The following is a 12062-nucleotide window of genomic DNA, read 5'->3' on the forward strand; positions in this document are numbered from 1 at the left end:
GTTCCCCTAGTCGCTTTTCAGCAGTGTTTCTCCTACAAATGCATTCTCGCGCAAACCGCCCATGAGTCACCCCAGCTGCTCCGCCGCCCTTGCCCACTCGCGGGTCCTCACTTCTCGTCGTCACAGGCGCTGGTGCGTGTGCCCGGCACAGTGACACGAGGCCAGTGACGCGGTGGCGCCTTCCGGGCGGAAGCAGGTGGCGCGCCGAGTGCGGGCTGCGCGGGGACCCGGGGAACAGGGACACGGGCTCGGGTGTCCGCCCGCCGGGTGGCAGACACTGGCTGCGGAACAGAGTGCGGGCCCTGCTCCCCGCCACCGTCGTCATCGCTGAGACAGCAGATGGGGCCACATTTTAACACTTTGGCAAAACCCATCGATACTTTAAACTGTATACAATGCTTTACCCAGAAATTTTACTTCTAGAAGTCTATCGAGCATGTAAGTTACACGTGTTAAAAAAATACTGGTTGATGACCTTTCTGTTTAGCAAAGACCTGGAGATGAGGTGACTGTCCGTCAGTAAGGACACACCTGGGTAAGTTGCGGCACATCTGTACCAGATGTGGGCACATTCAACGGAGTAAGCAGGGGCCACCTGGGTGGCTCAGTGGGAGTCGGCCTCTCCCTCTGCCTCTGCCCCTCACTCATGCTCGCTCCCTGTCTCTCTCTCTAATAAATAAATAACTAAATGGGACCAGCTGTCCCCGGTGTCTCCACCGTGACGTGGGGGACATCTCGGCTGGGTGATCCTTTCTCGGGGAGGACCATCTTGGACTGTAGCAGGTCAGGCAGCATCCCGCTCTCTCCCTACACGCCTCCCTCCCGCCGGGTAGCAAAGCAAACTGTGTCTGGATGTGGCCCTGGGTCGATGCCACCACTGACCCCTGGAGACCCACTGCTCTGTAAACCCTGCCTGGGGAGACGCCCAGGATGGAGCCACCCACATTGATGAGTCTAAACGGATCCCAGAGCCGGTGTCTGCCAGGGGGTGTGGGGAGAACTCTGTGGGCCCTGCCCCGACAGCCACCTCACACAGTCCCCCAGATGGCATCTGTTAAAACGACTGCTGTCCGATGACTCTGAGCACAGCCAGCCAGCGTGGTCACTGCACACACCTTACAGCCCGCCCCAAACAGAGCCCCAGAGCCCAGGCCCTAGAGGTAGGAGCCGCTCACTCTGGCCAGAGGCCTTCTGTGACAGCAGCTGTGGTCATTGGGCTGCCGAGCCACCGGGGCCAGCGGGAATGGCAGAGAGCCCTGGGGTCCAGGCTGGGGCACATGGCGGTCTCCACTGGATTTTGCTCCACGCTGACGTTCAGAGGCCGATCGGGCGTATGTGGGTTGGAGTCACGATTTGGAGGAACCTTGAGTGAAACAGAATTCCTCCACCTTGCTGTTCCCATGCGCCTCAGCGAAGCCCCAGATTGGACCTGAAGACACCAGCTAAGAATCATCCCGGGCCCCCATCCTGGCTCTGACCAGGGCGAGGCCAGGCCCGATTCTGAATGGCCCAGCTCCGGCGGGTGCCGCGCCACATCCCGGGGAACCCCCCTTGCGTGGTCCCCGGCCCCGTGTGCCCCACAAACAGCAGCTCCGGAGAGTCAGAAGGGCCCGTGCTCCCTCCACTGTATCTGCCGTGAGGCTGCCGCCAGCAAGGCCCCCGTCACCTCAGAGCCACCCTGCCCTGCGGGTGAGGGTCACGGGGACAGCAGGAGAACTCGGCCCCAGGAACACAGACGGGAAGTTGGGGGCCTCCATCAGCCGCTCTGTCCGGGCATTGCTGTCTTGCTGCACTTTTATCAAATCCCATGGAGCCTGGCCTGGGGTCTCCCCAAGAGAGAGCAGGCCCTCCCCTTCATCGCTGTGCTTTCTGGGGAGGAGGTGGCCGCGCTTCTTAACTGTGAGAGGGAACCAAACAGCAGATGTATCCCTCGATTTCGTCTGTTCACCGACACTCCCTCTAATTTGTCTCTAAAAGCCACACCAAGATCCTAATTGTTTGCCAATTGCTGATCTGACTCTCCGGATCATGAATGAATTGATTACCTTTCATTACTGTCTCTGTCCGAGTGGGAGCAACTCCAAGATACCCCCTCCCCGTCCAGGGCCAGCCCCACTGCAGCTTGGCCGGTCTTCACCTGCAGATTGCCTGCTTCCGAGTCTGGAGAGCACAAAGATGTCATTGCGAGTCGTTTCCACTAGTTTCCAAACCGCCCCCCACCGCAAGCCCACCCAGTCGGAGTCCCCGTGTTGTATTTTTGGCCTTCCGGATGCTGGGTCCCAACACCTGGGAGTGCCTGCATTTTGATTCTTTGACTCCTGCCCCAGTGCTCTTCTCCCAGCCAGTGTGCACACGGCCTCTCCGCAAGCCAGGGGCGGCTCTCTGTTCCTCTGCCCCAGTGATTCTTTAACCAACCAGCTGAACAGCTTACTCCACTTCCCAGGCCTCGGTCCCCCAGGGAGGATGGTGGTGTGCGTGGAGCACTGCACTAAGAAAATCATTATCTCACTGAAATCCTCACGAGAGGCTTCCAGGTGGGGAAAGGGAGACACTCAGATTTGCTCATGAGGGAGTATACCTGTAAGATTACTTAGAGTTGCAAAGCACAGAACACTTAAGTAACTTGATTTAAGCCAAATTTAATTTTTCAAACTGCAGTCCATTTCTCTTGCAGTTGCAAGTCACATGGCAGTACAGGGTTAAAAACATTGGCTGGGCAGCCAAACCATGGTTAAAGCCCAGACCTGCTTATCTTTTTAGTTTACCTTCCTTAGCGCATTGCCTTTTCATCTCATGAGTAGTGCCTTGTGATCACAAAGTGGCTGCCACAGCTCCAGATGTCACGTTCAGTTGAAAGGAGGTAATGGATGAGGGCAGCTGTGTCTGCCTCTCTTATCAGGAAGGCAAAGCCTTCCTCAAACCCTGGGACTTCCCCAGACTTCTTGCTGACTAGAAACTACTGAATGGCACTTCTAACTAAAAGTGGGGGAAAAGTATCAGGATTCAAGGAATGGGAGATTGGAAATGGCTGTGTTATTAGCCCGCCTCCCCAGTCAGCTGTGGGGGTTCCAACAAAGACGAGCTGGAGTGGGGTTTGGTGCCTGCCTGCCTCCCCCAGCACCTGCAACCCCGTTTCTCACTCCTCTCCGCGGACCTTATGGACCCGTTAGTAGGGAGGAGAGGGAGTGTGCAGTATGTAATCTAGAAATAATCCACACCTGCGTGGGGCTCGCCAGTGCTCTCTAGGCTCTGGGTCTGGCGACACAGTGGACCGCAAGCAGAGTCCTCCTTCTCACGGGGCTGCAGTGAAGCAGAAGAGAGAGACGGGCGTTGGCCAAGGAAGCAGCAAACGGAGAGAGAGGGGGAGAAGGCAGAGCTCACTGGACAGGAGAGAGGCTTGCTGGGACGTGTACGGTGGCAGGTGTGGTCCCAGAGAGGGGACTCGTGCGGAGCCTCAGGAGGCGGCACGGGGCCGACGGGCAGAGGCCTGCACACTGCCTGGCACTTACGAGTGACCTCAAGCAGATGGATGCCCCTCTCTGGGCCGGCTTCCCTGTCTGCGAGCTGAGGGGCGGCAGTGTCTACATCGTAGCACGGTCAGAAAGATGGAACCGTGCCTGACGTGCAGGACACAAATCCACGCAGACACGGAGAGAATCGGTGCGCCCGGGTTCGGGGCGGGGGTCGCATCCGGACCGCTTGGCCACGCTGCTTCCTGGGACAGTGTGGTCAAGACCAAGTTCTCGGGTCCGCTCCAACCAGTCCGCAGAGCCACCGCCAAGCCAACGTTTTAAACCCTGAGTGAATGAAATCTTCAAGCGACCGACTTCAGAACGGGGAAACATAACGTGTGGATACCGAGTACGCGGTGAAGCGGTAAGAAGCAGACCTGGTGTTCACGTCCCCGGCGGGACGGCCCGGACAAGACGGCGGGTGGTCGGCTGGAGCCCGGGGGTGCGGGGGCAAAAGCGGGAAACGAGCTTGTTCGGAACGTGCGCCACGAATTCGACGTGAGCGGCGCCTGGCTGCCTCCGCCGGGGGGACGTGGGACTCTGGATCTCAGGGTTGTGAGTTCGAGCCCCATGTTTCGGATAGAGGTGACACTTAAAAAAACTGAAATTGAAAATTGAAAAAAGAGAATTTGTAGTGGATGCCGTGTGGCCCAGAAACAACAGAGCGACCACTTTGGCAGCATCTCAGAGGGCCTTGGAGTCCACGTCCCAGCGCTGTCTGAGGCAGATACCAAAGCCGTTAGAGAGTGAGCTACCGAGACAGCGGAAGCCAGGGGACGACTGACCCCCCCACCCGCCTCCCCCGTGAAGGAGGTCGCCTTGTAGGGCTGTGGAGCAGCGGGCGGATTGTCTTCGATGCCGCAGGGCAAGCCCCCAGTGCAGGCAGGGGACGTGCTCACAGACGTGCGCGGACGGAAGCGAGTCCCGCTGGACGCGAGGTGACGCCCTCCACCACCGTGCAGAAGCGTGAGACGTGGGTCCCCGTGAACCGCTCTGGGGTAGTCCCATCTGCAGAGGGACCGCGGGGCCAGACGTGCTTATGCTCTGGAGACTGTGAGTTCGTGAATCAGCCGCTCCGTTGAACTTTTTAACCCATCTTGACCTGACACTGGCGGACTGCACGAAGACTCACCGAGCCTAATAAGAGACAAGGATCATTCTTTGGTTCTGGACTCTCCTGTCTGTAAGTACCTGCCCTTGTCCACTCTGTGCGATCCAGACGGGTCGCACCCCCACCACCCTGGCTTGGGACAGAAGGAGAGACTTCGGGTCGGACCGCACGGCCCCAGCTGTGATGGCGGGGTCGGCCCAGCCCTCCCTGACTCTCCTCACCCAGAGCTCTGCCCACTGGCACCCGAGTTCAGCGGACAGAGAAAGGGGTCATCAGGACAAAACAACCTGCTTACCTGGTTTCAGGGGAGGATAAGTCACACTGGAACCCAAGACAATGCCCATGTGTGCCCAGGAGGGATGGCGTAGGCCTTAAAGAACCGTGTGCAGAAATTTTCCTTCTTTTTCACATTTTTCTCCTCTTGGAACGCGCCTCATTTTTTAGTAATAACCGAAGTGTTAATTAAGTCACTGTTGACTGTTTGCTGAGGCCTCGAAGCACCAACCTCACCGCAGCAGAAAAAAGAAGCTGCTAATAAAAACGCGCGGGTGAGTCACCGAGAAACCAGCATGCGTCGGTGCAGAATTTGGAGCTGCAGCCAAAGCTCATTTCCTTTGCATCTTGCTGGGCTTAAATTGCCCCAGACCACGTCTTTGCAAATGACGAATGAGGGTGAAATGGAACGGGTGCAGAATGCGGTGTGGATTCTCCGGAGACGTGTAGCTGATGGGTGACACGGCCGGTGCATGCCCCCTTTGGGCTCTGAGTGTGTGCTCGACCCGCCCACCTCTGACAGACCCACGGCGCTTCCAGAAGCACCAAAGAAGAGCTAAGATCGGGAACAGGGGTTGAGATCGGGAACTTTGATCCTCAGGACCAGGAGCGTTTTCCCGTCCAGAGCTCTGGTCTTCAGGAGGAGGCCTGCCCACGGGACGGGCTGCAGGGGGGACCGTGTTGGGAGTCAGGCCGCCGACTCGTCCTCCACGGTTCCCGAGAGCATGTGCTCGGGTCCCTCTCACGGGCTGCTGGCTGCAGGGCTCAGATTTTGGAACAAGGGGGCCCGACTGGGAAACCCAGGGAAGTCCTCAGGAGGAGGTCCTCGCAGGATAGAACGCGTCGTTCTCTACTCGTGCCGACCCTCCTGACACCAGATGCATGGGTTTTCCACCCCCACAAATTCTTCACTTCCCAGGAGACCCCAGCTTGGGTGTCTGGCACTAAGCACCCAGGGTTGGCCTAGACCCGGGCTCTGTCCTACCGCCCAGGGCGTACCCTGTGATTCCGACCAACCAGCTAGAAATTCGGTTTCCAGGACCCCGTCTTTGGTTCTGATCATCAGCTGGGGCGGCTTCGCGGTCTCGCACACCTGCTCCTGCTCCCGCCCGTCCCAGCCGGCCGCCAGCAGCACCTTCCTGGGATGCCGGCCGAACAGGAGCCCGAGAGACCAGGCCTTGACCTACAGCACGGCTGGGCCTACAGAGCCTGGGGTGCAGTACCGGGAAGTGTGTCTCACAAACCACGTGACACCGAACCTCCGTCCCCAGACCTGAGACAGGAGCTGGCTGGAGGTGGCCTGGCCCATGCAGCCCGTTTCTCTTCCCGCATCCCCGGGCCCCCAGCCCCCTCCCTGGCCCACGGAGGCTCCTTTCCTGCCTTTCCATCCTGGAGAAAACCCAAAGCTCTTAGGGCCTGAGACTTTGGGTTCTCCTGAAATAACAGACTTACTTTTAGAGCAGTGTTAAGTTTACAGAAAAATGGAGCAGGAAGTACAGCAAGTTCCCTCACACCGCCCCCCACCCCGCGCCCGGCCCCAGGCAGGTCCCCTAGCCCAAGCTGATGTCAGTGCGCGTGTTCGCTTTAACGGATGAGCCCCCGTTGTCAGCGTCCGCGTCAGGCCTCACGCTGCCTGTGCAGCTCCCGCAAACGTGTCATGATGTCGCCACAGCGGGCAGAGCAGGTTCCCTGCCCCGAGCCCTCCGCACTCTGCAGTTCAGCCCGCGCCTGCTCCCCCGTCCCAGGATTTAACATAAGCAGCAAAGGAAAGAGAGAGGCCAGCACAGCGAGCAGACCCAGCAGAACTACGTACGCGCCGTCGCTGGGGGCCCGCGGCCAGGTGTGGACGCCAGTGTCTCTCTGGGTCCCGTCCTGCTGTCTGCCCCTGCCCTGCAAACCAGAGCCCCCGGACAAGGTGCTCGGTGCTGCAGCCTGCCCTCCCGCTCCTCCCGCACGTCCCCCTCCCGGAAGGCCAGCCTGAGCTAGCGTTCGTGGGCTTTGATGGGGCAGCGGCAGGGGCGGGGGGGCTGGATGGCTCGGAGGGTAGAGCATGTGACTCTTGATCTGCTCGGGGTTGTGAGTTCGAGCCCCATGTCGGGGATGTGCCTACTTGGAGGGAGGGACGGATGCCCACATGCAGCTGGGCTGTGACGGCCTGTCATGGCGTCCAGCTCCCCTCCAGCTCCCCTCCAGCTCCCCTCCAGCTCCCCTCCAGTTTCCCCCTCCTGTTTCCCTGGCACCCCCCCCCCCGCAGTGGGAAGCTTCCAGCCTGCCCTGCCCCTGTCCCTGGTGCTGTTACAGGCCTGCAGGGCAGAACGTGGCTTCTGTGGGCTGTGAGTCCGGTGAACAGGGGCCCTTCCCGCAGGACGAAGTTCTAAGGAGGCACTCTGGGCACCCGCCACCCCTCAGGCCACCGGGCAGAAGCTCCGAGTCATGGAAACAGGGGTCTGTTCTGAGGCTAACCTCTGCTTTGTCCTCGCGACAGGCGCTGGTGTCGACGGAGTGGAGGAGATCAAGCGGCACCCTTTCTTTGTGACCATAGACTGGAATGTAAGTCACGCATCACCATGCCCAGCGCACACGGGTGACGAGGTGAGGTGCGGGGTGCACCAGCTTGGTGCAGACCAGAGGGGCCTGTGGCCCTGTCCCCCGGCCGGGCTGCCCTCTCAGAGGCCTTCGGAACAGCCTGGCATGTTACAGGCACAGACCAGGGCCCACCCTTACTGTAGCACCGGGCCTGAGAGCCCTTCAACACTTCAGAGACAGCTTCGATGACCCCGCAGCCGCCCCCACCACTAAGGACAAAGCAGGGGTCACCTGTCGCTGAGCGGTGACCCAGGTCGCTGGGCGGCTGGGTGCTGCTTCTCCGGGTCTCAGAGCCCCTGGGGGATCTCCAGGCCGCTGGGCCACTGAGCTGCTGGTTCTCTGGGTCTCGGGGTCCCTGTGCATCTCCAGGCCACTGGATACTGGTTCTCTGGGTCTCAGGGCACTGTGGTTCTCCAGGCTATGGAGTCGCTGGGCCTCTGGGCTGCTGGTTCTCTGGGTCTCTGGCCGCTGGGCTCCTGGGTTGCTCGTTCTCTGGGTCACAGCGCTGCTGGGCTGCGGGTTTTCTGGGTCTCTGGGTGCCTGTGGGTCTCCAGGATGTGGGGTCACTAGGTCTCTGGGCCCCTGGGGGTCTCCAGGCCACTGGGCCAGGCTGCACAGGCCTCTCCAGTGCTAAGGGCCTGGCATCTTGGGCTCTGGGAGGCCCTCCCGGTCTCTGGTTTTGGGCTCAGGCCTACGCAGCTGGCGCTCTCACAGAGTCGTGTAAGAAAACAACATCCAGACTGTTAAAGACAAAGTTACTGGCTGCACTTGTTAGTGACAAGGAGGACTTCCATGGTGATGCGTTCAGGGACCACAGGTTCAGGCTCTGCCACCGGGGGGAGAGATGGGGCTCAGGTGTGAGCAGCCGGGGTGGTGGGATTTATAGCGGGGCGGGGGTGTAGATCTGAGGGGCTCTGGCTGAAGCGACCTCGCAGGCATTCTACTGGTCATAGACTTGGGGCCCAGATGTCCCTGGGTAGGGGAAGGGGCCCATCACACGTCCAACCTCTGCTTTCTTCTCTGGGCCGACACCACACCGCCACTGGCCGCTGGCCAAGGGGTCCCGAGTCTCACTGCCACCAGCTGCCTGGAGCCGCCTTGGGACCCGTCAGCATGGGGAGCAGCCACTGCTGGGCTTTGTGTGCAGGGATGGCATTCGTCCACGGCTGGCAGTGTCTGCTGGTCCTTTCCTGAGGTGCACACAGCAGGCATATCCGGGGCTTCGTGTCCCGAGCTAATTAACCTCGGGAGATGCTAACAGGATATGCACATATATGACGTTAACGTCCTCTCCAGGACGGAGGCTGTGAGCTCCCTGTCTTCTTCCTGTCCCCTCGGCAAGCTCCAACGGCAGCGGCACCGTGACAGCCCGCCCGGTCCCGGGGCTCACTACCCCGAGAAGGTGCTGCCCCAAAGCTGGATGGAACCGGCTGTTCCCAGAGCTTCTGACCTTACCCCTCTGCCCCTTCTGAAAGTCCTCCCACCCGGGGAGCACCAGCTTCCTTAAAACCCGCTTCTGTGGTTCTGATTACGGAGCGTTTACAGGGCTGGGATCCTTTCCAACGCCGAGACCAGAGATTGGCGCTCGAGAGGCTGGCACACCTGTGACCTCCCTGCCAGGGGCACGAGCCTGCTTGAAGGGCCGGGTTGGCATCAGCTTGCGTCCAGGAAGGTGGGAAGTGGAAATGGAGAATCAAAGCGGCTGCCCGCTCCCCTCCACGCACAGAGCGGTACCTGAGGATCTTTCCCGATTAGTTCTGAGCTCCACCCGGCACAGAAACTCTGTCCCATGGGTTGTGATGAGGTCTCGGGCCAGCTGGCTGTGTCCTAGAGACGTCCTAGAGACGTCCCCCAGGCTCCGAGACCGCCAGCTTCGAAGGGGCCCCTGACAGACAGTGAATGAGTGAGGGAGTGAGCGAGAGGCTCTCAGGACGGGACCCACCGCTCTCCCACTCTCTCCGGGGCACCGCAGCCCCTGCCGACACAGCAGACGAGAAAACAGGAGCATGGGATGGCTGGGGCCGGGGCCGGACCCTGTGGGATGCAGATCTGTGGCTGCAGCCAGGAGAGAGGGGAGGCCGGGCCCCGGGGCCCCGGTACCCCTCCGCACAGCAGCCTGGCTCGGGAGGGGCTGCTTGCGAGCTCTGTGGACAGATGCTTCTCTCAGCCAAGAAGGGGTGCCACGCCGAAGACGGGGGTGTTTGGAGGGGATGCCAAGACAGCTCTGTGGAATGCTTGGAATTTTCACAGCACTGTGATGACCTTGAACACTGCAGAGGTTGGGCTCATGTGCGTCCCGGAAAGCCCGGAAAAGGGCTGGGAGCTGGGAGCAGAAGCCCAGCATCTCCTTGCGGCATTAGGAGCCGTACCGGCGGGCATGCCGCGGGGAGACCAGCCCCGGTGTGCACGGGTGGTCTCATCTCCGCTTCTGGGGCCAGGTCCCTGCCAGGGCGAACACCGTCCCTGGACGTCTGCACCAAGAAGGCGGCGTGCCGAACCATTTCAAAGTAATCAGACTGAAATCAGACTTTCGGTGCTTTTAGCGTTTAACTTCATTTTGTTCCTGAGAGAGGCCCTTCAGATTCACGGGGACCAGCCATATTCACTGTCACTTCCACATTGGCCCGCGGGTGGTGAGGCAGGGACAGAGGAGTGGAAGGATTCTCTCCCAAGCCCCGAACGCAAGCAGCCAGGAAATGGTTTAGGGAGAACAGAGCTGAGTCGTGACTGTAGTGAAAATTCACTTATTTCCTAAGTAGTACTTGGCAGTTGCCCACGTCCAGGAGAACGAGCAGGGGGTCCACGCTGTGGCAGGGGAAAAACACAGCCATCCTCCAGGTCTCGACAGCGGACTGCTGCAGGCAGGCGTCTGGTGCAGCCACAGAAGAGGCGTGTGCGGTGAGCCTGAGCCATCGGAGAGCGGGGGCAGGAGCTGACAGGTGCGGCGAGACGCTCCTAGCAGAGCTCTCCTCGGGACCGCAGCCTTGTCTGTGCTGCTGCGGGCTTCCCGGAGAGCAGATGAGTGCCCTGACCCCCATCTCCACCTCCCTACCCACCCGTGAGCTGCGAGCCGCCGGCTGCCACGGCCGGCCTCGGGCCCCAGCCATTCACTGAGCGAGCGGCCGACCCGTGCTGGAGAAAGCGGACACGAAAATACAAGGCATCGGCAGGTGTCCAGGGGCTAATGTTCCTAACTCCCCGTCCAGATGTGCTCACTCTGTTTCAGCAACTTAGTTCAGAAAACCACAGCGCAGTAGCGTTGACAAAAACTGTGACTACCAGAGGCTCCCTGTGCCCGGCCGAGGCCGGGGACGACCGCACAAAGCCCTCCCCGGACCCGTTTGGTTTCTGCCTGGGCGCGCAAACCCAGAGCCTGCCTCGGGATCCGCCCGGAGAGTGTAAGCATATTTATCTCACTGTCTGCTTCCCTCTGTGACCCAAAACTGCCGGGAGAAATTTTCAGGTGACCTGCCGGAGCGGAATGCAGGGATGGGGGCCGCTGCCCGCGTCCGTCTGCTCCGCCAGACTTGCCCGCAAAGCCGAGCGAACACACGTCCGCTGGGACTGGCTCTTCCTGAAAGCCACTCAGTCTCCTGAACCACATGAGAAATTACAGTCACGGCCCTGAGCCCTGGGCAGGGGTCCCGGGGTGTCCTACACACACGCCCCTTTACTCCGCCTGTCGCTGCATGCGAGTCCATCGCTGCGGGCCACAGGATCCCCCACACACACCCGAGGAGGACCTCCCGCCCCTGGCCGTGGGCCCGACACCTGCGGGCAGAGGCTGGGACTTGGCTGTACCGTTCAGGACCCATCGTGACGACGTGTACAGGGTCTAGGAGCTTGCTCTCACTCCAGTTCTTCTCTTTCCATTTCTGAACCTTCCAAGCGTGGTTACTCAGAGCTCTGGAAGGGACGCCCGGGGAAACCAAGGCACAGGGCAGTGAGAAGAGAGCCCAGGGTCCGTGCATGAGGGGGCAGCGTGGGCCAGAGCCCCCCGCCCGGCCACTCATGCGTACCAGCAGCAGCAGAGGGAAGTCTTCCTGCCCACAAGCCTGTGCTGAGTGGATTTTTGGGGTTCGGTTCTCGGGAGCTGCTGGCCGCTGGCCAGGATCTCAGCGCCTGTGTCCAGGGAGAGGAAGCGCCTCCCACTGCTCGGTGGGAAGATGGCCATCAGTTTCGTCCCACGTTAAATATGCCAACAGAGCTCCTCCTTTCGTGGAGCCCGATGGGACCCTCCGTTCGGTGGTACCCACTCCCCGGCTCTGCAGTGTGGTCAGTCCAGATGCCGTGGCTGGAGTGGCTTTTGGCAGGGGGAGCTCGTATAGACAGAGTCCAGCTGCATGGGCCACCGACCCATCAGATCCCCCTGGGTGCACTGGGGCCATCTGAATTCCCCCTGTTGCCCCCCAAGCCAGGCACCACTCCCCATTATTTCTGCAGTGCTGTTTCAGGAGTAATCTATAGCTGTGCCCTTTCCTATCTAGAGAATGTTCATTTTGAGATGCCTGGAGCCAAAGCTGCCTGCAGAAAGCAGATGTGAGGTCTGTGACCCCGAGCTAGAAGCAGCTTCCTACGGC

The 12062-nt window shown here is 60.4% G+C and overlaps 1 protein-coding gene across 8 annotated transcripts in view; it reads left to right on the forward strand.

Moving 5' to 3' along the window:
* Positions 1-12062, forward strand: part of RPS6KA2 (ribosomal protein S6 kinase A2) — a 294983-nt gene that overhangs the window by 251625 nt on the left and 31296 nt on the right. For 5 of the 8 annotated variants that reach the window (XM_045080056.1, XM_013044355.2, XM_013044356.2 and 2 more), the window contains one exon: positions 7382-7488. In XM_045080056.1, the coding sequence (XP_044935991.1) occupies positions 7382-7488 (107 nt within the window). The remainder of the gene's footprint in view (positions 1-7381; positions 7489-12062) is intronic. The other 3 variants (XM_004769583.3, XM_045080055.1, XM_004769585.3) reach the window with 1 other exon arrangement.

This window comes from Mustela putorius, unplaced genomic scaffold, assembly GCF_011764305.1.
Source record: "Mustela putorius furo isolate JIRA1106 unplaced genomic scaffold, ASM1176430v1.1 tig00000450_pilon_pilon_pilon, whole genome shotgun sequence".
In the NCBI taxonomy this organism is placed as follows: Eukaryota; Metazoa; Chordata; class Mammalia; order Carnivora; family Mustelidae; genus Mustela; species Mustela putorius.